At 36.1% G+C, this 23399-nt stretch overlaps 1 protein-coding gene across 2 annotated transcripts in view; it reads left to right on the top strand.

The window, feature by feature from the left end:
* MOSPD2 (motile sperm domain containing 2) overlaps positions 1-16699 on the top strand; it is a 32834-nt gene extending 16135 nt beyond the window's left edge. For both annotated transcript variants that reach the window (XM_058852271.1, XM_058852280.1), the window contains exons 8-15: positions 153-277; positions 5379-5549; positions 7682-7794; positions 11182-11278; positions 12051-12147; positions 12806-12935; positions 14048-14150; positions 14667-16699. In XM_058852271.1, coding sequence (XP_058708254.1) covers positions 153-277; positions 5379-5549; positions 7682-7794; positions 11182-11278; positions 12051-12147; positions 12806-12935; positions 14048-14150; positions 14667-14813 — 983 coding nt within the window. In that variant the 3' untranslated portion in view covers positions 14814-16699. The remainder of the gene's footprint in view (positions 1-152; positions 278-5378; positions 5550-7681; positions 7795-11181; positions 11279-12050; positions 12148-12805; positions 12936-14047; positions 14151-14666) is intronic.
* The last annotated feature ends 6700 nt before the right edge of the window (positions 16700-23399 follow it).

Here is a 23399-nt window from a genome sequence, read left to right as displayed (position 1 = left end):
GTTTTGCAATATCTTGAGGGATGTAGCTCACTTGTGTTATGTAAGATCTACCAATACACTGAAAAAAACCTACAAAAACAAAATAAAACTTCTCTCCTGTTAACTTATGTGTACCTTTTGTTTTGTTTGGTGTTCTGTTTTGTTTTTTAAAGCTGCTTTTAAAATCGTGAAGGGTTGGCTTGGCCCAGATGCAATAAGCATGTTAAAGTTCACAAATAAGAATGATGTGCAGGAGTACATCAGTGGAGAGTATCTGCCACCTCACATGGGTGGAACTGTAAGTATGAAATTTCATGTTCCTGTTGTGATAGATTGAAATATCTATATAAATTCCATATGTGGGGTTGAGCTCTTCACAGATGGGAGATTTCTTGAAATTGTTTTGCCAATGGTAATTTCAAAATCACAATATAAAATAGGTTAACTCCATGAGAATTTGCTATCTGCATTCTTAAGTACATTCTTAATTACAGAACTATTTTTTCTGAATCATTCATCCCCTTATAAATCACTGAAAACCACTTAGTTTTTCAAACCTTCAAGAAAAATCATCTAAGTATCATTGTCCCCTGTACTTTTTTCCCTCCCTGATGAATTAGAGATGGTGTTTATTTTATGATACAAGTTCTATGAACAGAAAGTAGGTTTCATGGTCCTCTGAGAGTTCTAGTCCTGTTCCAAAGCTATGATTCAACAAAGACAGTTATATTGTAGCTATTTTTCCTTTGTTGTCTCTAGGGCTGCATTTTAAGACATGGCTGTAGAGGATTCTTTTCAAACAGTAAAGTAGAGCTCCAAAGTGCTACAAGCAGCATCAGTTTCACAGAAAACCAGAATCCAGTTCTAGAGCAATCTAAAGAGTGGAACTGCACAGGCATCTTGCACAATAGGTTTCACTTTTCACTAGGCTAGTAGATCAGTATTGCATAATCTTTAAAATAAATTCACAGAAGAATTGTGCTTTAAAATGTTAATAGGCCATTTATGGTAGTATAATAAGCCCACTGCAGGGGAGTTACTTTTCAGTGTCCTTTTCCCACCTTTCCTCTTCTCTTTCCACCACTTTTTCTACTTTAGAAAAGTACTTTTGGCCTTTTGGCAGTAATATTGAGAAAAGGAGGGTTATGTTTCAGCAATAGTGGAGAAGGGCATGTTTCTCTATATATGAATTCAGGGCAGTGAACATAAGAAACTTGTTTGGGGAACATAAAAGAATGTTACCTTGATTTTCATTTGACTGAGATTTGCAGCCTTTAAAGAGTGCATGCTACTCTTGAAGAAAATATACCCTATTTCTCTATGGAAAATTGCTGCCCCAGCTCTCAGTCTCACGTAAGAACTTTCTCATATGGAAGAAACCTGAAATTGCTGCACCACAAGAGTGAACATTGAGGGAAGGGCTGGTAATGTCTGAAGTGGCTTCAGTAAGGGATTGAATGTTGTTTAACAGTGGTTCTGGGCCTGGCTCCTGTGGTACTGTCCTATTGCTGCAATAGAGGGGCAAATTTTTTTCTTCATTAAAGCTAAGTATCTCCCATCTGCTTTTTAGACTATCTCACCTAATAGTTCATTATGTCTTTAAAGAAAGAACTTGTGGCTTTGCTAAATATCCTCCTGAATAATCTGATGGAACACACAATCTTAGAGTATTTATAACTCTATATATTTATATATTAGAGTCATCCTGCCTAGGGCCTGAAAGGTCTCACTGCTGGCTGGTGATTGTTGATCAAGCTGGCTCCATGTTGCCCATCTCCTGAGCATTAACAGGTTTCAGAATCATGGAAGCACCTCTATCCAAATAATTTTTCTGGGGTAAACAGTTGCAGTGGCAGAAATAAAGTAGTAGAAAGTAGTAAACTTGCCTGACAAGGACTCAAGAGGTTTTGACAATTTCAGAAAAACAGCTTTATCTCTGCATATTATTTTGAACCAGCACATTATCTGTATTTTGAACCAGCACATTCTTTTTCTGAGTTTCACTTGATGGCTGTTCTAAGCTTTTAACCTTGGAACTGGCATAATTTGGAAGAATTGTTAGCAAATAACAAGACTCCAAAATTATGCTCTGAATCTTTCTTCCCAAGATTTTTTTCAGTGGATCTTTACATGTCTGATAGCAAGGAGTTTTTCACTGATCAGACAACTTAATGCCTTTTCTCAGAATTTAACTTCAATGATGTGATTAACCTTGGCTTCTCTTGAGGCATCTAGCTAGAGAAAAATTCACCATTATTAGTATTGTCAGGCCTGTCATTCTTTTAAATGCACTATCTGAATTGCACAAATTGATTGCTTCCATTTTTCTCTCAAGTGTTTTGTTTTGTTTGTGAAGGACTTCTTTTTTTTTTTTTTGGCCTCCTTCAAATTCTCTCTCTCTGTCATCTTAGATTTCCACACATTTAGTTACAGATCTTCATATTCATAGCAAGCATAATGCCAGTGAAGAGCACAGCATATCTGTGCATCCTTTGCTGGGATCCAACTTCAAAGAGCCAGGTCTGGGCACATGTAAGCAACTAGTGGAGCAGATAATTTGACAGATTAATTTGGGGAGATACCTAGATTCCACTGCACTTATGTTCTTTGTATTCCAGAAGAATGTTAGAGACTAGTTCTGGAAGTAATAAAAAAATCCATAGAATTAATAATGTTGAACTTTGAGTTAATGATTACTTTGGTTAACTAAGGGAACTGTTCTTTGTCTCTGTTGGAACCCTCTAAGCTTCAATGTCTCAATGAAGTTACCTTTAAGCATGTTTCAAGTCTGTCTCAGGGTCACTTAAAAGATGAATCAGAAACTTCCCGTAGCTTTAAAATCCTTTGATTGACTGTCAGCCAGCTGCAAAAGGAGGAATATTACATGCTTGATTTTAGACAACTAGTGGTCAAAGGTGTCTCCAGAGTACCCAGAGCATTAAAACTATTTATGGAAAACAGAAACTTGGGTTTGCAGGACTTTGGAATATGAATTTGGTCTAAGTTCCATTCAAGTCCTCATCAGTCTGTTTCCTGTGGCTGTTACCATCTTTGTAATCCATACATGCCACATACTACATATGTGGCTTTGAGTTGTTCTTGTCCATAGTGCACAGAGATCATTTTCTTTATAGCAGGTTTATTTTGGAGGCCTTGTCAAAATTGCCCAAAGAAGATCTAGGAGCACCCTAATGCTAGCCAGCCTGGAAAATAAGAGTTAGGTGCACAACATCCACTTGGTAATGTTTTTCGTTTAGTAATAACTGTGTATTAACTTGGTGTTTTCTGGCTTTCCTATCTGTTGTATTGCACGTTCTGCCATTTCCAGCTGTCAGAACAGTTTGGTTCTGAAGGCATACACATTTTTGTCTGAGCAGGAATATTTGTTGTGTCTTCAGTAATATTTTCTTCAAAACTGATGTACATACAGTGTACACTTAGCTGCAAGACATGTACACACAGTAGGGTTTTGATTTGTTGTTTTGCCCAGTCTTTGTCAGAAGATGGATTTAACAAGGATGAATTGATCCAGGTTCTCTCAACTGGTGCTAGTATTGAACAATATGTTCAGCTGCTGTGCTCTTCACCTGGGTATCTAAATTGATAGCCCACAGGTTTTCTTGGAAGTACCTTATATAGGTAAGTGGCCTGAAGTTAAGACATGGCTAAGCTTATATGTGCCTTCATGGCCACTGTGTACATGTAATCTTAGAAAATATCACTACTATGATTAAGACACTTCTACAAAAACTGTCAAAAATAGTAGTATGAATTCTCTAGATTTGCTATAAAAAGGATCCATAAGTCTATAGAATGTATGTATCAGGCATTGACTAAACCTGTCTTGTTTAGGTAGCTGAGGTTTTCACCCTGTTAGTAGATACACCTATGCCACTGAAATGTGGGCACTGTGACTATGAAGTGTGGGGCTTTGAGTTGTCCCACTGATGCAATTCTGTTCAGCTCTTGAAACTATCCAGCAGCATGGATTAACAAGGCCAAGTAAAGCGTGAAGCAAAATAATTTCCCTCTATTAAGGTCACTTGGTTACACACCCCTCATCCTATGCTGGAAGGGACTTACAAGGCTTTGTTGGTTTGGAGAAGCTGGATATTTCTGACAAATGTGGGATGTCAGTATTCTGTAAGACTACTGTAATATTTCTAGCAGACTGGAGTCTTTTCTTCTAATAGTGATTTAGTCTGTAAATTATACTTAAGGCTTGTCCTTCAGGCCCTTAATAGGATATTTTTTGAGACAGGGAATAGCTGTTTCATTCACCTATAAGTTTTTGACTGTTTCTATAGCCTGAACAGTAGATGAGATTTAGACCTTGATTATAGATGAGCATGAAGTATGCTGTTTTGTTTGTGGTTTCTTTGAATGGGTCCATCTAAGACTTTTCCCTCTTAATCTATCTTAACATCAAGTTATTCCTTGTTTTGAGAAAATGTACTTGAGAGCTCTCTTGAAACACCTTTCTGTAACTCCCTGCTAAGAGAGGCATCATTTGGGAAGCAGGGGCATTGCTCCATTCTGCCTCACAGGTAGGGCAGGAGTCAATGCTATGTTATTTTTCTCCATTGGAAAAGCTGACAGATGAATTCAGTTTATTTGATGCTTAAAACTGCTTGAAAGTGCAGTAGGAATAGAGATCCCCATTCAAACATTGCCTCTTATATTACATGTAATAAAATGATTTGGAGAATGCTAAAAGAAATTCTAGCTAGCAAAAATTGTTTTTTACTGATCTTCCAATGAAAAAGGTACCTTTATTGGAGAGTCATTGAGAACTTAAGTATTACGCTATATTTAAGATACTCAGGTATCTTAAATATGGTCTTTAAATTAATTTGACATTCCAAAGACTAGAGGTCTGAATTGCAGGATTGGCTAAAGCTCCACACATTATATTAAACTTAAACGATTATTTGGGGTTGTTTATAGTTTTGGGGTTTATTTCCTTTTTTAAAACTGGCAATTATGAAACTAACATACAAGGAACAACTGATGTTTTTCATCACTTTAAAAATATTTTTAGAAATAGCTTGTCATATGTTTAAAACCACATTTTTGAGAACTAAGAAGATAACTTCAACAAAAAGACTCTGAATGCTGATCCTTGATAGACCAGCTTCTGCAGTTCTACTGCAAATATAAATAAGAGTTCCAGTTTACTGGCTTCATTGGATGATTGTATTTATTTGTCTATTAATGATAAAATAAAAACTCTTGGTGTCAGCTTTCTGTACAGGGGTGCAACTTGAAATGGATAAATGAAACATAAGAGTAATGTGAAACAAGAAACAATGACAGTATTTCCATTTAAAAAACCCTAGAGAAGGCACTTCTAATACTCTCAAATAACTCATCTTTTTATAAATCCCCTTATTTTTCAGGATTCTTTCAAATACAGTTATCCTCCATTGGTTGATGATGATTTTCAAACTCCTTTATGTGAAAATGGTCCCATTACAAGTGAAGATGAGCATGAAAGTAAAGAAGAGATAGATGCAGACACCAAGGAGGCTGGGGAGCTGAATGAAGCACAAAACCTTAATCAGAAAAAGGTATCTAAGTGAAGATTTAGGCAAGACTAGCTAGATGGTTATGAAGTGGCATATAATTTTGGTTACTTATCTTTGTGTTGTATTTTTTTAAGTTTTTCTGTCTTCTAATTTAGCAAAAGAACACAAGAAAACTTAAAAATCATAGTTGCAATTCCAACCTTGGCTCTTGGTCTGTTGAGACAAGTTTCATGCTTCAGAATGCATAAAATGTGCACCAAGTATTTAGTCTATCTCTTGGAATATAGTGAATTGTACAGTAAAATGAAAAAGGTTTCTGTACTTTGTTTTCAAAGGTTGTCATCTTGGGATATCTAGTGGTGACCATTTTGAAATAGAACTGGTTTTCTCCAATGCTTATATCAGTATGCACATGAAAAAATATAAAGTTAAATATTTATGCACTACTGGATGTTAATTTGTTTTCTTCAATTATTGATAAAATCTCAACATATAAATGTTTTTATTTATTCTCAGGGGAAATTGTATTCCTACTCCATCAATCATGTTTTGCAACATAATCTCCCTGTAGTGTTGTTTATCCAGAAATAAAGGCATTGTTTTACACAAGTTCATATGAAGAGATATTTAGGAATATGCAGTGATAGTAACTGGGGATATTGCTCTTCAATAGTAGAATAAAACTTAAAATTCACTACTTTATGATTAATTATTTAATAATTAATTTTGGAATATTACTTGCATAACTTCTGTTTAATGGAGTAGAATACAATTTCATTTACTGTTCCAGGTTTGTCAGAATAATTTGAAATATGCAGCTCACTAAGTAGTCCAGCTGTTATTTGCAACTTGGCCAGCTTATAAAAAAAAAAGGATAATTTCACTGACCTGAAGGTCAGAAGGAAGCATTACATAACCATGGTTAGACTCAGTAGCTTGTTTTGCTTGGGGCACATTTTGCAAGCTATCATTCTCATATACAGAAACATGGAGAATTTCTGCTCAATGTCTCAGTTGCCTTTGGTGCTTAAGCCTCAGTGTTTGTTGGCTTTTAATTTGCTTGGGTGACTTAGCTTTCTACTTAAGGTATTTTAGTTTTTTTGCCTTTTTTACTCTTGAAATGACATAAAGCAAATAATTGTTTTCACTTTTACTCAGTGTAACCAAGGTGCTACTCAATTTTTTTCAGTACAGGGAATCATGAGTGATAAATTTGGTTAGTAAATGCCTGTCCTGTAGGTACTTCCACTTTTGTGTTCTATAGTAATATCTTTTTCTTGTAATTTATGTAGAACAAAGCTAATATATAACTAGTGCAGTGTATTTACACACTAACCTTTTTCTACCACTTTTATATAATTATAAAAATAAGTTGCTGAGTGGGTTCTTTTTATACAGCCATATTTCATACAAAGTTTTGTATTCCTTTCATTCCCATACTTCAGACTTGCATGAACTGAATTCTCTTCATGTCTTTTCTCTGTATTAAAAGTTGATTAAATAGGAGGCTAAGCAAACTATTCAGCCATCTGATCTGGAATCATGATGTCAATAATTCTTTCAGTCTTCTGTACCCACCTAGCACCTGCCCTGTTTTGCATGTATTTTCCTAATGTTATAGAAGAAAACCCTCAGAACCTAAGATGTTCCTGCAGTTTTGAAAGCACCAATTCAATCAACATTATTTTTTATATTCTGCAATACTTCGGAGTTTCATCTAAGAGCAATGAAGATATGTTTAGCTACCCTGCAATGCAATGAAGTGTGGAATTGGTATTGTGTTTTCTGTTAGAGTGGTACAGTAATTGTACTGGGGCATCTGTTTTAATTCTAATTTGCAATGCATGAATAATACCAGTGCTTTATAATATTAGATAATTGAAGTGCTAAACTCTGTGAAGCCTATCCAAAAACTGACCTGAGAAGCAGGAAAATGTGGAAAAAACCCAAAGCTGTTTGTTTAATGTATGTTTAATGTGTTTTGTAACTTCTATAGTAAATAATTTTATTTAGTGGACTTCAAGCACCTTCAGGGAATGAATATATCTAAAGCTTGGTCTGTAATATATAAACTGTTAAAATAAGCCTCATCATATTCTTTGAAATACCTGCTTGATTCTGTAACATGTAATCTAGGTTTCTAGTTAATCATTATAACTATCATTTTTACTCAGATGAATTCTATAGAACAAATTTCCAAATCAGAGGAAACTGACAAAACAGAGGTCAAACCAAAAATTGCAAAGAAAGCATTAACCACTTTTAAAGGACCTTTATTACATATCAGGTAATAATAATTTTCTTTAATTTTCTTTTTACAATAAGCCTTGGACACTTGAGTACTGAACTAGTTGGTTTTCAAAATAAACTTTTTCAGATTTTTATAGGAAAACAAATTATAAACAAGTTTTTAAGAAGGATTTTTACAAAGCTCAAACAGTTTTTCTGGTTTTACAACTTTTTAGTGAATCTTCTGGTGTCACCAAAGATTGGCATACTTTTTGTTTGAATAGGTGTATATTCCATAGAATTGTAGGAGTGTTCTGTTTATATTGAGAAATCATCTGACAAAGTTAAGCCTGTCGTTATCTGTAATGAGAGCAGTGGTTTGACATTGTTTGATTTCATTGGCTCAAGGAAAACCAATGTTTTTTCAAGACGGTTTTCACTGTTAAATCTTGCTTGCATTCTTTTGGCTTACGATGCTATAAATGTTTACACTGATAGTTTCCACCAGTTAACCTTAATGAATGAGTCCAATTTATTTTGTGCAGAAAGGGCTCTACAATGACATATCTACCTGGAAGTTTTGTCATCCAAGGTGCTACATCTCCCAGTTATTTTTATCACTAAATTAGAATAAAGAAATCAATTAGCCAATATCACTTTTTTTTTTCTACTGCCTTTTAGGTTAAGATGCTTGTTTAGAATTTGATTTAGATGTTAACTTTTATTTTCACTTTCAGTTTGCTATTAGATGAATGAAGAAAATATCTAATTATTAGGTAATTTCTCAGCTAACTTTTTAAGTGCTATAATGAACTAGTTTTGGAGTTAATTTGGATAATGACATGCTCATTAGCATAAATATACTTTGTATGTGTAAATTTTTCCTAATTTGAAATTAAAAACCTCCTCTGTATAGCATTAGTTTCTTGTATGGCAACATAAAGGTGTAGATTGCAGAACTGTGATTATAAAAGAATGTTAAACATTTTCTGTGACAATCACAAGTGCTAGATGTGTTTTACCTACCACTTTTTAATTAAAAAAGGGACACAAATCATAAGCAGACAAGAACAAAAAAAAAAGCAAACAAGCAGAATGCCGCTGTCACCCCCAGAAACTTCCTTTTTCCCTCTTAAAATACTTCAAGCTGTCATTGAATAGAAGTAACTTAACATGGACTGCAACATATGGAAGAGTAAATTTAGTCAAGTATAGGGGTGTTAGTATTTGTAGTCTTGCTGTCAATGGAAAATAAAATACTGGTGTCTCCATTGTCCTTGCTGTTTGTTTTTTTGTTTTTAAAGTAAAATCCTGAGTGCAGCTGTTGCTCTTCATTAATGCTCTCCCTCTGTAGAAGCTAGAATTAGTTTTCATTTTCTTCCACTGATTCTCAGGACATGAAACTGAAAGTGATTGAACCAATAATTATATAGTGCCATTCATAACTAGTTGTAGGCACTGATCAGAGAGACCATAAGCTCTGCCACCATGCTTAACTTGCATCCGTGCTCATCTCCCAGCATTGTCCTTTGCAGGGAGCAGCCTGGAGCCTGAGCACACAGCTGAGGCACTGCAGCTCTGGCAGCATAAAATCATGGGCCAAAACTGGGTCCTTGTTCTCTTGTTCCTTGTCTTTTCAGTCATGCTCATGAGTCAGCTGACTCCCTCATTTAGACCACAATTGTATTTGCCTGGTATATACCTTACAATGAAAGACTGCCTCTGACTTTCCTCCTCAATAAATGAATTTTTTTGGTCAGACAAAAAGCAGCAGTTTCCTTGCACTCTGGTGGAAGAGCAGCTCGTGGTGTGTTGTGGTACAGGAATTTCTAGTACAAGCTGGTTATGTCACATACATCAGAGTAAAGAAATTCCTGCATCTGTAAAAATTAAAAAGCTTGGGTGTTTGTTTAAACAATCCGCCCTCCTCATAGCTACATGCCCCCTACCCCCAACGCTGTGGAACGTGATTTCACAGACAAAAGCCATACACATGTAGTCCCCAAGCTTTTTATTCTCCCTTTGTTCAGTGGTCAAAGTTGTGAGAACAAGAAAGATCAGGCTCTGGCAGAATGTTTCTTCCCTTGATCATGTTAGTGGCTTGTTTTGAGGCTGAGTAATGTTATCTCGTTTAATTTATTTTATTTAATTTATTTAATTTAATCATCTTATAATTGCTGCTGCACACAGCTGCAGTAGTACAGTATTAAGATAGCTAAACTATGTTGTAGCTACAGTCCCTCCCTTCCCTAGCACTGGTTACTTAAATTGACAATTTGGAAGTGAAAGAATACTGAGAGGAGGAGAGAATTACCCCATGAAGCTGTTCCAAACCCATCAGTTTTTTGGTTTCTACCTCATTTGGCACACTTCCTTATCCCCACCACAAAAGTAGTCTTGTCATGTGGACTGACTAATGCATTTTACAACATCAGCACCCCAACATCACAGTCACCACTGCAGTCTGCTTCCGGCATGGGCGTTCACGCTTGCCCTACAGTGCCAAGGGGTTTTATTCTCAGCTCATACACTGGTTTAAGTGGGAGAAGAAGGAAGGATTGGGACCATAAAAGGAAGTCTTTTGAGGAGGAGGTCAAACTAACATGAAATTGGCATTCCAAAAAGAGGACATGGGAAAAAAAAATCACGTGTTTTGAAAAAGAATATGCAGTTCAGTAGCACGGAGTAGAACGGCAGTTCTTTGTGTGTTCCTCATGTGACATAATGAAAGAAAAGTTCTTCACTTGCTACTCAAGTTTCCTTTCAACTTGGATTATATGAGCATGCCCTACCTTTTACCTACCAGTGTTCATTTGAATGCTTATCCAAAATGAGTTGTGTTAGTTTGATGTGGTTTAAAGTATCTCATGCATGACTCTCTTAATTGCACAAGAATATTTAAAACAAGCAATAACTTTATTTATGCATGTGGTACCACAAGTATGTGAAGACTGACTCATAAGGACAAGTGAATTCAGCTGTCATGGTTGAAATGATTGCCAGTTGTGGCTATCTGCCTTCTCTTATGTGTGCACTATATCCAAGACAAGGATAGATGTTCAAGGTGGAAATTACTCCCTGTGACACCTTATATTCCTTAACATAAGCATAAATTGAAGTCAGTGATGCTTTCCCTTACCACACTGCCCAAAGATGCAGTGGCTGACTCCGTGTATCTGTTTGCTTCCTGCTATTACAGATGGCAAAAGTCAAGGGCAGTAATCAGCTGAGGCAGCCAGTTCTGCTTGTCATGAGTCAACCCTAAGCTTCACTACAAAATTTCTGCTTTTTGTTTTCATAGCTTTTTTTGATGAAAATCTGCTTATGCTGACTGTAGCTGCAGGGTAAAAAGTATTTCATTTTCCTGGAGGTGTGGTCAGGTCTTTTCTCTGATCTATTGTAAAGATAATCTGAAGAAACTAACTCTTTTTATATTTCCTATTAGCCCAGCAGAAGAGCTGTATTTTGGATCCAAAGAAATTGGAGAGAAAAAATGTTTGATAGTTCTCACAAACGTCACTAAAAATGTAGTGGCTTTTAAAGTAAGTGTTTTATGTGTGGCTTGGTTTACTAACTGTGTAACTTTTTCTTTTTTTCCATAAGGAGGAAGAATAATATTAAATCCATTTTACAGACAAAAAAATTTTATTGTATAATGATGTTTGAGGCAGATCAAAGAAATCTTCTAGCTGAATTTATGCTTGCGATGTACCACCTCAGAAGGGATAATTAGTATTACAGATCTTTGGAGCACTGACTAAAAAAGAGCTGAAGTGATGGTTAGTTTTTTAGTGAAAGTAATACTTCTTGAAAAAGAAAGTCTTGAGCATTGAAAAGTCATCTTTTTAGAATGTTTATTTTAAAATATTGGCTGGAAACAAGTTAGTAATGCTCCAGGATGATGCAGATCCATCTGCAAATGTCACCATCAAAGAAATTAGTAGTTGTATTTGCTTCAGAAATATGGAGTTTGCTTGCATCTTGGTGGGGTTTTTCCCATCTTTTGCATTCTCTGTACATTAAAATAACTTAAAGTTTTCACATTTTTGTATTTATTATAATATGTTCTTGGCTGGTTTCAAATACATATGCAAGAAAAAAAATAGCAAATGTAAGAAAACAAAGGATAAATGCAGCTGAGAGGGAGGAAAAAAGGAATATGCAAGAATCCTGTTGTGCCTACAAAATGTATTTTAGAGACTTGTGGTAATAGTCACGCTTTTGGGGATTTAGTTATTACAGAATGAGAGAAGTTATGAAGCAATCATAGTTTGTGCATGTGCTTACTGTATCCTTCCTATTTCTTGTTTATAGGTGAGAACAACTGCACCTGAAAAATACAGGGTTAAACCCAGTAACAGCAGCTGTGAGCCTGGCACATCATTAGATATAATAGTTTCTCTTCATGGTGGTAAGTAAAAATGTAAAATAGAGTTTGTAAGAAATCTGGGCAGGTTGCATTACTCAACATGCTCTAGACACTGATGGTTGGCTGTGCTTGCTGGTGTGTAGGACTGACTGATGCCCATGTCTGCTTGACTCTCATTTGAGAATGGTACCATTTGTTAAAAAAACATGGATGTCAGAAAGGATTTGAGTAACTGCCTGTACCGATTTACTGCTCCACTCAGGCATAAGCAGCTGTTCTCTGCAACCCATTTTGTTTCTTGCCCTAAAAAACAAAAAGTCTGAGTGGCAGTTGTCTCGTTGGTTCATTATTACAGTGGGAGTTTATCTGCAGTAAATCAGTTTCCTAAATTGTTGCAAGGACAGGTGAATCTACTGGAGAACACATTCTTTACAAAATTTAGGGTTGTCTTTGAACTATTCAGATGAAACTAGTTCTGTTAAAATGAACCCATATAATTTTGGAAAAACTGTAATTAGAATTACTGAGCTTTAGAGAATTATTTCCTTATTTTTATTTCTAGTAAGTCAGTGTCTGGTGTTCTGCAATAAACAAGTTCTCATTTTATGGCACTTTTGTGCAAAATACTTCGTATTACTTGTAATACTGTCATTTTATCTAAGCACACTGTTGCTTTTTCTTTCGTCTTCCTTGAGGGCAGGTTTTGCAGCTTCTTTGCAGGATCGTTTCCTTATAATGGCAGCAGAAATGGACCAGTCTTCTGGAGCAGGTGTGCCAGAACTGACTCAGTTTTGGAAAGAAGTCCCTAGGACCAAAGTGATGGAACATAGGTAAGCATATATGGTTTTCTGGTAACAGGAGTTTGGAGTTTTTTAGCTTTTATTATTTAGCTGTTTTGTAGCACTTGTGTAATCACAATCAATGAAGGATTCTCCAAACTCACTTGTGTGCTTACTGACCAAAAATACATTACAGAGACTTTCGCTCTGTTTTAAGTGATTAAATGTGGGCTTAATGTATAAAATGGTATTTTGGACATGCTCTTTTTTTTGTTGTTCTCTTGCTGATTAAGAGTTAAGTAGAAAAATATGACTGCATGTGACACTACACATGGACAATAGGGGTTTTGATTTTCTAATAAGAATGTGTCACTTGAGTTTTCTAAAAGGATGCAGTCAAGGAAAGCAGACATAGTAAATACAAAACTATTTTCTAGACAATATTAAAAATGTTTATTTTATACTAGGGAAAACCAGAATTTTCTAGAAAATTCCTGTAAAACCTATCACATGTTCATATGTGTATTTTTGATATTTACAGATAAAAAAGTAATCTAGAAAAATACATTTCACCATACACTTTTTTAAATGCATCTGTTGCTGTTCTCTCTCATCCAGTCACATTGGGTGGTATCACTGAACATGTCTAGGAAAAGTTCCCTACAGTTTTGACTGGTTTTTTGCCTTAGATTGTTCCTGGAGTTTTTCTGTTGGTTTTTTTTTGGAACTGCCTTTACCCCCTCATGGCCAAAACTACTCTGGAAAAAGTATTTTATGAGTCTTGATGCCTAAATCTTGTTCTGTGTTTGCTTCAAGTGCTTATCCCTTACTTCCCTTTTGAATAAAATCTTCGTCATGTGAGTGACCTTAAGCTTCCTTGCATAAGTGGTGCAATTTATTTTGGTTTTTTAAGAAAGATCCTGAAACAATAGAGAGAGGTTATTTAATTACAAGTATGCTGTGTACATTAGTTACTGAGAATGCAAACCTGACCTTTACTTTTTGGTAAACCTAAACTGAATGTAGTGTAATTATAATTATTGTCTCTTTAATTTTAAAAATGCAGGGACTTTATCCACTTAAGATGGATTGTTTACTCTGAATTATATAATGTTGCATTAAATTTGTGTTTTTTGGGGTGTGTTCTTGTTTCCTTTTTACAGGCTCAGGTGTCACGTCATAGAAAGTAGTAAGCCCTCTTCTCTAACATTAAAAGACAATGCATTTAATATTCCAGCAAAAACGAATGAAGATTTACATATACAGGTAATAGCATATTCCTTTGTGCTGAATATTCAACAAAATTACAGAATATGCTAGAGATAAAAAGAATATGTACTGAACCTTTTTGGTATTTTGTAAATTATACAATTTGAACATCTCAGCAATTGAAAGTAACTACATCAGTGATAGTGATTTATTTTTTTTTTTTAATGATAATGATTTATTAGTCATTAAATTTTCAATGCAGTTTGCTCATTCTTCTTGTGTATATACAGATCTGGCATATCAGTGAGCATCAGTGGTATCTTTTGCTTCTGAGTGTAAGGATGTCACCTGCTTGATGCAGGCCATATTGGTTACCCATTACTTAAGATTTGAAGCTCCTTTAGTGGAACAGATTCCTGAAGTATGTAGTGATACAAAAGGTATTGCTGTGAGCACTGAGAGAAGGCTTTTTCTTTTCTTTTCTGTGGTTATACTTATTGCCAAAATAGCTCAAAATTGCCAAGTACTTTCAAGTGCAGTAATTCTAACTTAATGAAACTGTTCTATTTTCAGCTAACTCATTTACTGCAGATTAACAGAAGACTTGAAGAGCAGATGAATCACTGCCTCTGGTTCCAGCAGCTGTCAGTTGTTTTATCACTGCTATCAGTTACTGTTGCTGCCTTCTGCTTCTACCTGGCCTATGCCCAGAGAAGCTAAAAAGAATTGCTGTGCCCTGGATGTGCTGCTGCCTATCACGGTTTGTTGGAGTCAAGAAGATTGCAGTGCTGCACTTGGATTCTGGAACAGCCAAAATGAGGTTTATGAGCCTACAACAATGAACAAGGAACAGTTTACTGGGGGAAAAAAAGATAGAAGAAATGAATGACCAGCAAACAAAATTACTGAAATTATTGTCTAAGTTGACACTTACAATAGGGCATGAGGAAGATGTTAAAGCTAGGACCTGTTTTCACCGTACAACTCAATAAAAATCATTGAACTGGAAGGAGGAAACCAAATACAACATTATTTGAGACCGTTGTGCTTTTTTTCCCTCTATTCAACTACTTTAAATATGATATTCCATTTCTTTTCATCATATTCATTCTTACATTTTTAATCACTCCCATAGAAGATGCAAGCAGTCAATTTAGTGTGTTCCAAGGTTAATATCTTCATCCAGGAAAATTTACAGAAATTGTGTAGTACAGATGGATGTTTTATATAATCTGTGTATGTACATGCACATAAAACAAGATATTTGTTGTTAGTAACTATTTTGGTAATTCAGACTCATTGCTCTCACTGGTTAAATTCCTTATTTTTGTGCTTCTTCTAAATGAAAAAATTATTGTAAACATTTCTTACCAGGTAATATACGCACAAGATAAGACACTCTTCCTATTCTCTTTTTTTTTTGAAAAGCAACTTGTATTCAAATTACAGGAGTGTGGGAGCTGACTTCTTCACTGTGATGGCCTATTATTGGTTCATGTAAAGGCTGTTAAATAGTGTAAGAATGTACTCTGAGTTGTGTAATATGGTTAAATTACATACGAAATTATGAAAAAAGCAAGTTAAATCAGGAAGATTAAATACACTTGAAGACAAGAAAATTATTATATCTGCCATTTCACAGAAATTGTTGTGGAAATGGTGCATGAAGCTAGAAAGAACTTTGCTAACAAGGATTCTTTGTACTCATTGCTGTAAATATGTATATTAAAATGATAAAAACTTAAAAGGAGACTGATGGGATCTTTCATATATTTAAAATTTTCACTCTTTAAGAGATTAAAAAATTTAAAATAATTATGTTACTCAAATTAATTTTTGCTACAAATTGGCTTTGTAACATATTTATTCGTTTTGTCTGCTGACTTCAATAGATGAAAAGTATTAAGGAAAAATAAAGGTCATACTCTGCTTCTGTCTTTTTGCTTACAGTATGTTGGTGATGTAGGATCATTGCAAGGAAATAGAAAAGGGCAGTTTAAAATAATAAACAGATTAACTAATAAAGACAGCAATATGATGACTAAAAAAATGGCATGTAAAAGGCAAGGCTACAGAAATGTTTGGTGCACAGTCTTCTGTCCTCTCTTAATTTATACAATGGTTTACCACATCTGTTTTTTTCTTAATTTTTCACTAATCTCATTTCTGCCTAGTTTGTTTGTCAGTATTTTGTATTCCTAATGATTTGGCAATTTATATTGTTGACTGCTTATAATGAAGCTGTTACTTGGGTTATTTTTATGTGCATGCAACTCAAATGCTTTGCTTCCAACAAAATGGATTGTTGTCTTAGTAAGAAAAGTAACAAAGTAATTTGTAACCTTAAGATAATAATAACCATGCTATTAAAATTCCAATTCCTTAATTTGAGTGGATTAAATAGCACTTTACTGTAAAATTGCCAGAAATATATTCTTAGAGTCTTTGCCAATATGAATATTTTAATGTTTTGGTGCTTTCATATATTTTCAGTATTTTATTACTTATTTTATTATTGGTATTTTCTTTGTATGAATCAGATGAACATCTTTTCTATTTTAATATGTTTTAGAAAAATACAGTTAAAAAATAAATATAAGTAAATACATAGTCTTGAATGTTTAGTCTTTTAAAAATAGTTGCATCTCCTGAAGTTTTTTGCTTTCTGCAGATATTTAATGTGGGAGGGATCAATATGGTGATGACACACAGTCTGTTGTGGAACAGAAGTTGTGGTACCTGTCAGACAAATGTAAAATTGTTGATGATGGCTTCTCAGAGTGCCTGACCTACCACATAGACATGATACTGGCATGTCACTGGTGCCATGGCACAAGGGATGCAAGTCCATACAATGCTAATTCATATATATGGATGTTGGTAAAATTATGGTTTAAACATCATACAAAAAATGGAAAAATATATGTAAAAAAAAAAAAGGGCAAAGTAACAATAGTGATTTTTAACTTGAAATGGACAAGAGTAAATATGTGTTTTCCTTCTTTGAGAATATGATTGTTTCCATCATCACAAAGCATTTTCCCAATATTTTCAAAGCATTCAGTTGTTAGTAGTTTCAGATTTTGTTTGACAGCCCTTGGAAAAAGGTCTCACTATAGGAAGTTTTGTACTTAGCACACACTGAAGTTACAGAGCAGCATGATTTATACCCAAAATCAAGAGAAGAAACATTTTTTTTTCCTCAGTATTGGAAATTTACTTTAGTCAACTGAGGCATTTTAGAACATAGACAATTCACAAAATAAGATTTGATTACATGAACTATCAAGATCTAAGATTTAGTTGTACTTTCCCTCAGTGTAGATTGGCAGTTAATTTTGGCTTTTATAGACAATTAAGAGACAAAAATGATTGTAATCCTAAAAATTAGCAATTTATGCTTCAAAAGAGCACATAATCTCTTTCCTAGCAAATAATTTTTGTACTCTCTTCTGAGCTTCATTGTTCTACTTTATCTAAAATATCAGACATTCTGTAAAGGAAAAAAACCCAAAACCAACATGGGGATGAGGGGCAGCAGGGACAGGAGCAGGAATTTTAAATTACCTTTGTATTTCATCAGTGATTCCCTGGTGTAACTAATTTGTCTCTGCTGTTTGCCTTCAGAATCTCAGTTTGTCCCTATTTCCAGAGGCTGCTCATTTCTATGGGGTTTTTTGACTGTGTGGGGTTTTATGGGAGAGCATTTGAAGTCTGTGCAGTGTCTTGGTGGTCCTGTGTATTGCATGGGCAGCATGAGGATGTAAATGCTGTTCTGTTGATGGACACAGTGTTAGTTCACTCATTTGCTATGGCTTTGTTGTGGAAGCAGGCATTCAGTGAGAATAACAGCATTCTGCAAAGCCCATCACAGGCTGCTGTAAGAATTCACTGGTTTGGGTCTGGTACAGCCCCCTAGGGTGTTGTGCTCAAGAGACGAGGGTGTCTGTGTACAGTATGTGTATTGATTTAGGGAGAACTAATCACTTCTAATCAGCCAGGAAGAGCAGGTTGTGTCCTCATTTCTGAGGTTAAGTAAAACATTTCAGTCAGTTTCTGCAGTGCATGTCTTTGTCTTATTTTCCCTGGAAGATGGCTCACTGAGGAATTGCCAGCCTGGTGTTGTGCAGCTGCTACATTTCCATTATGTTTGTGCTAGCACAGGTATGTGATGGTAAGCGATGATTCCAATTAGGCTTCTCAGTGTCCCTGTTTCCTTGGCACATTTCAGTGTTGGCAGCTTCTGGCTCTGTGCTCCTGCAGCTGATGAGAAGCATAACCTCCTTCTTTCTGTTTTCTCAATAGTTGCAGTGCCACTTTTCAGTTGGAACTTTGCTATTCTTGTTTTTGACACTTTCATAGTGGTTGCACACAGTAATACAATATGCATAGAATGCAGCGACACAGCTCAGAACATAAATCACAGGAAATCCATCTCTCCAGGAGCATGGCGGGGTGAGTTTTCCTTCTTTGTGGAGGAACTGACTGAAGTTCCACGTGCTGGCCTTTTCTGGGCCTGATATAGGCAGTTTCCTGGTAGATTTGTGCAATTACTGCTTTGCTACTTCTGAGCAGAAGCACTGAAATTCCCAAGTTATGTGAGCAAAAAGTAAGCAGCTGGACAGATTTTTGCTGGTAGGTATCTCATCTCCTGGCTTTCTTTATTCCCAAGAGTGGTGCATCAGCCTATCTGTTTGTCGTGTTCTAAGTCACTTCTGTTTTCCCAAACACTGAAAGAGGCACTGTGTGCTCAATTATTGCTGTATGACTGCAGCTAGTAGCACTTGTTTTTTAGATTGCATTAGGCAATTCCTTCTGATGTTATTAAGTCCTTATACAAAGCCCTTCAAGGGAAAAAACTCAACTATTTATCAGTTGGTCTCTTGGTCTGTTAGTAATTCTTTATTCTGTTCTAATTCTCCTAATACTAGTTGTGCTATACTGTGTTGGAGTTGTTTGAAATGCTGGAAAACCTGGATACAAAGCAAGAGTCTTTAACCTTTGGTTATTTATATTTCATTTTCTTTAGGCAACAATAGAATGTACTCATTATTTTACTGTCACTTAGTGGTTTTGCACAAAGAATTTTTGAAGGTATTTTGAAAAATACCTTGTTAGAATGGTGGTACATTATGTGTTTCATTCTTTTTGATAAATCCATAAGATAGGCCAGCACCTGCTGGTGATTCAGCTTGCAAGAAGCAGTGATTTCTTTGAAAGTACTCAAAGATTATTTTCTTTTTTTCATGTTTACCAACACAACTCACTGTGCTTCTCTTTTCTTTAGTTCTGATAAGAACTTCCTCCTGAATCTACACAAATTTACTCAACTGAGGAGTGAAAAACTTGGCCTGTGGGACCTTCCCAGGAGGAACAGATAGTTGGATATGTACTTTCTGTTACAGACCCAGGTACAAATAGGGTTCATGTACTCATACTGTTCCAGTATGTCTCTATAGGATACCGAGAAGTAGCTGCACAATAAATTCACATTGCTGCTCAATGAGAAAATTGACCCCATAGGTCAATATTTCCCATTCAGTCAGGAGGGCAAAGTGGAAAATGCTACATAAGAATATGGTCTTCCCTCAGCAGGCTATTTAAGGGGTCTCTCTAGAGTGAGTGCCCCCCTGATTAGGCCTCCAGGAAGGGATCAAAAGCAATCTTGACAGGTTCTGATCCGCTGTGTTTTCCTAAAGTTTGCAAAGAAATGCAAGACAAAAGACCAAGTCCAAGTCTCCACTATCAGTCCCACCATAACCACAATCCCATTTTGTGTTTATGAGGAAATCTAAATTAAAATATCCTTTAGGCAACCATGATGTGGTCTAACAAATTCTCTGTGGCATTTAATTTTTCAAAATTACAACTTATATTGCCTCAGCCCTGAGTCCATTAAAGTCAATGCCAGTTTTATTTTTGACAGCTTGGAGCTATATCTGAACACCTGTTCTTCAAGCTGCAGGGAAAATGAAAAAAATAAGAAACACCATTTAAATAAACATAGGTTACAAGAATAGTGTGAAAAAGAAGCATTAATAGAATATCTTTAACCTTTTTGGCTAGAATGCTGTAAGTGATAACTTGCTGAATGGAAAAGTGAATCTGGGCAAGCACCACAGATGCTTCATTAATCTGGTGCAACTAAAACTTACAGATTGATGCTTGACCTCCTGGTATCTGAATTACTATAATTTCCATGCTCTGCAGTACATTTTCCTGTACCCAAGTAGCATTTATCATATTTTTTTTTCTTACAATTCTGCTTGGAATTTAAGCTTGCAATTGATGGTGATGATTCAAAAAAAGATTTTCTAGTGCATTCTGAAGAAAGTAGTATTTTCTTCTTGAGTTCATGGTTTAACAAGCTTTCTTCTGCAAAGACAATGTATAAATGTGGCTCCTGAGTGCAGTCTGGGATTAGGTGGGACACCTCTGAAGAGCAGAGCTCACTCATTCCAATTTGTTGCAAATTTTAACTACAATCCTGAGCAAATACATGTTGATGTTATATATAAACCCCAGATTCTGCTGTTCCAGCAGGCATTGTGATTGCTATGATGTGTCTTTGTACCTCTCACTCTGGATGTGTGCTGAAGTTGAGAGTAGGTGTTAAATCATATGTTCCTAGCCCATACTGAAAGTAGACTCCAGTATTCCTATGCTGGCTGTCCCATACTGGTATATGGATGAGGAATATGGGGAACTGGTATAGCCACTCTGTTCTGAGAGTCTTCAGAGAGAGCATTCACTTACTCCACCAAGTTCCCCAACTGAGAAGAAATTGCAAAAGCACCAGAGAAAGAGTATCTGCTTCATTTCACTTCTTTGCCTAAGTGCATCTGTTAGAAAACTTGAAGAATTACATGATCAACAAAAGGTGAAATAGCCAATGAATTACCTACTTTAAGCTGCACATTGAAAAGACACAGTAAACAAGTTGATTTTATGCTTTGCCCATTTTCAGTGAGATTTACGTTCCATTAACCATTTCACTCTGGAAAAATATCTGAAGTTCCTTAATCACATAGATGCCATCTCACATCAAAAGTGTAAGCAGAGCATATCACATTATGATCAAGCCACAAAGTAACTCATTTGGAAAGTTGCAAATAATGTACTTCAATGTTTTGCTTGACCACTGCTCACTGGGGCAGGTGGGAGCCTGCAGAGGTGGTAGCACTGAGAGCTGCAGTGTGTGTGCCACAGGGGGCTTCTGGGCTGCAGGAAGGGACAGGCATGGAGGGACAGAGCAGGAACTGGGGTCTCTGGCGAGATGAAGAATTTCATTTGGTTGACTTAATGCAAAGAAAACCATGAAAAAGTTGCTCCAGTTAGAGACAAACTGGAGGAAATGCCCTGACCTGAAATCCAGTGACACAGGGCAGGGAGTTATTGCTGAAACTTTTGTTTCCACCTGACTCACCTAAAAGCCCTTTCTCTCCTGTTTATGTTATAATACACTGATAGAGGCTGAAAATAGTGAAAACTGTTCTTGGAAGAGTGGCCACACAGAGGAGACATACACAGATTTACATCAAACTGGGTAATTTGGGATTCGGTCATGCCATGCAATATCACAATGCAGGAGAGACTCCTACTTTCCCTACAGCCTACAGGACCTTTTCCAAGCACTCTTTTGCCAACGTGTGAAGCTTCCATTGGGAATGGACCCAGCACCAGATGTCCTAGTCTGGCCCTGCTTATGAAAGTCCCTGCACAGGCAGAGTGTGCCCTGTGTTTGCTGGCCTCATGCAGGACTGAGACAGAGGCTTTCAAACTTGCCCAGGGTGGGTGCAAGAAAAAGAGATACCTCATGTTTGCTGTGTGCAAGCATAAAGTAGCTTTGTTGTCCTGGTGGAGCAAATCAAACACTCTCCAGGAAGCAGTAGTCACAAAAAAAAGTGGAAATTGCTTCAGTAGCCAAACTGAAAATTGTTTTGATCCATGCTGTGAAAGTGCTGTCTTGGCTAGCAAAGTTATCTCTGTATAATAATGGGCAGGTGTCCACATGAATGCCCTAGCAGGTAAATTTGTTGTCTCTCAAAGCAAAATACATGTTAGGATTATCAACCATATTCATCAATGCTAGGATCTTTCTTGCCAACCTGTCTGGACCAGTGGGAAGGACACCTGGCTTACAGTGCTCCCAAAACACAGCCTGGCTTCACTGGGGGAAGTGCTCTTGTGTTTTCTCCCAGACGAATTTCAGCCTGGAAGTGGGATGATGCTTCAAATACAGCTCTGTCACACCAGCAAAAATGGCCTTCATACATGTGTAATACTGGGCAATTTTTAGGCTGAATAATGAATTGATCTTCAAGAGAAGTAAAAGGAGATATAGGGGACTATTTAGTGACCAAACTGCCATTTTTTTTCAGTATTTTCCTGAAATCAGTGCAGGCAATAACTGATTACAAAACCTGTCTGTGGACTACAGAGGACTACAATTTCCGTTGCAAGAAAAAATAAATCATACAAAAATTGTAAGTACTGCAAATTGTATGACACTTCTATCTAGCTCAGCTAAAAAGAAAAATAGTAGTATTTAGTAGTAACTAGCAGAGCTGGTGGTTCCTGTACTGATGTTATTCACATCAAGCTACAATATGAATGGGGAGTTTTCAATTTTACAGTAAGGGAAAATAAACTGCAGAAACACCTCAGCTGTTGGAAAGAGAGATATGCCTGAAACTGATACTCTTCTTAAGAACCTGATACCAAAAAGTAAGCTAAACCTCATATGAACTGATAGCCAAAAATGTAAGCAAATCTTATTTATAGGTTTTTTATTCTATATTAAAATATCTTAAATATTATTAGTTTTTGGGGTTTTTTTTAAATTGGATTTGTTGTTATTGTTGTTTTGGGGTTTTTTTGTGAGTAAAATTTCTAAATTGGTGTATTTCTTCTCTAGGAAATAGAGTATAGGTATAGAGTTTTCAATCAGGAAAATGAGTTGCCAACTCTCTTATCTAGAGACATACTTCTTTGGAGCAGGGATCTGTGTCTTCTTTGAAGTTAAGGATATATTTTGCTGTTTTTTACAATCGGATTTCCTCCCAGAACACATCTGATAACTCAGAGAAACTCTGCCAGAAGCTGTGGGAGAAACTGATAGACAATTCCCAATATAGTTTGCAACATAGTGCTGGAGGATAAGGGAATCAAAATACTATGGAGAAAATATTTGATTACTGAAGGCAGTGTGTTGCTAGGATTTAGACCTCCAAGGCCTTGTGTAAAGGTGGTAGGTACTCTAAGAATTCTGGGGTTGGAAAGCAATTTTAGCTTACTGAATCTAAA

This window comes from Poecile atricapillus, chromosome 1, assembly GCF_030490865.1.
Source record: "Poecile atricapillus isolate bPoeAtr1 chromosome 1, bPoeAtr1.hap1, whole genome shotgun sequence".
Classification (NCBI taxonomy): Eukaryota; Metazoa; Chordata; class Aves; order Passeriformes; family Paridae; genus Poecile; species Poecile atricapillus.
The sequence above is the reverse complement of the archived record's forward strand: the minus strand, read 5'-3'. Positions and strand labels throughout refer to the sequence as shown.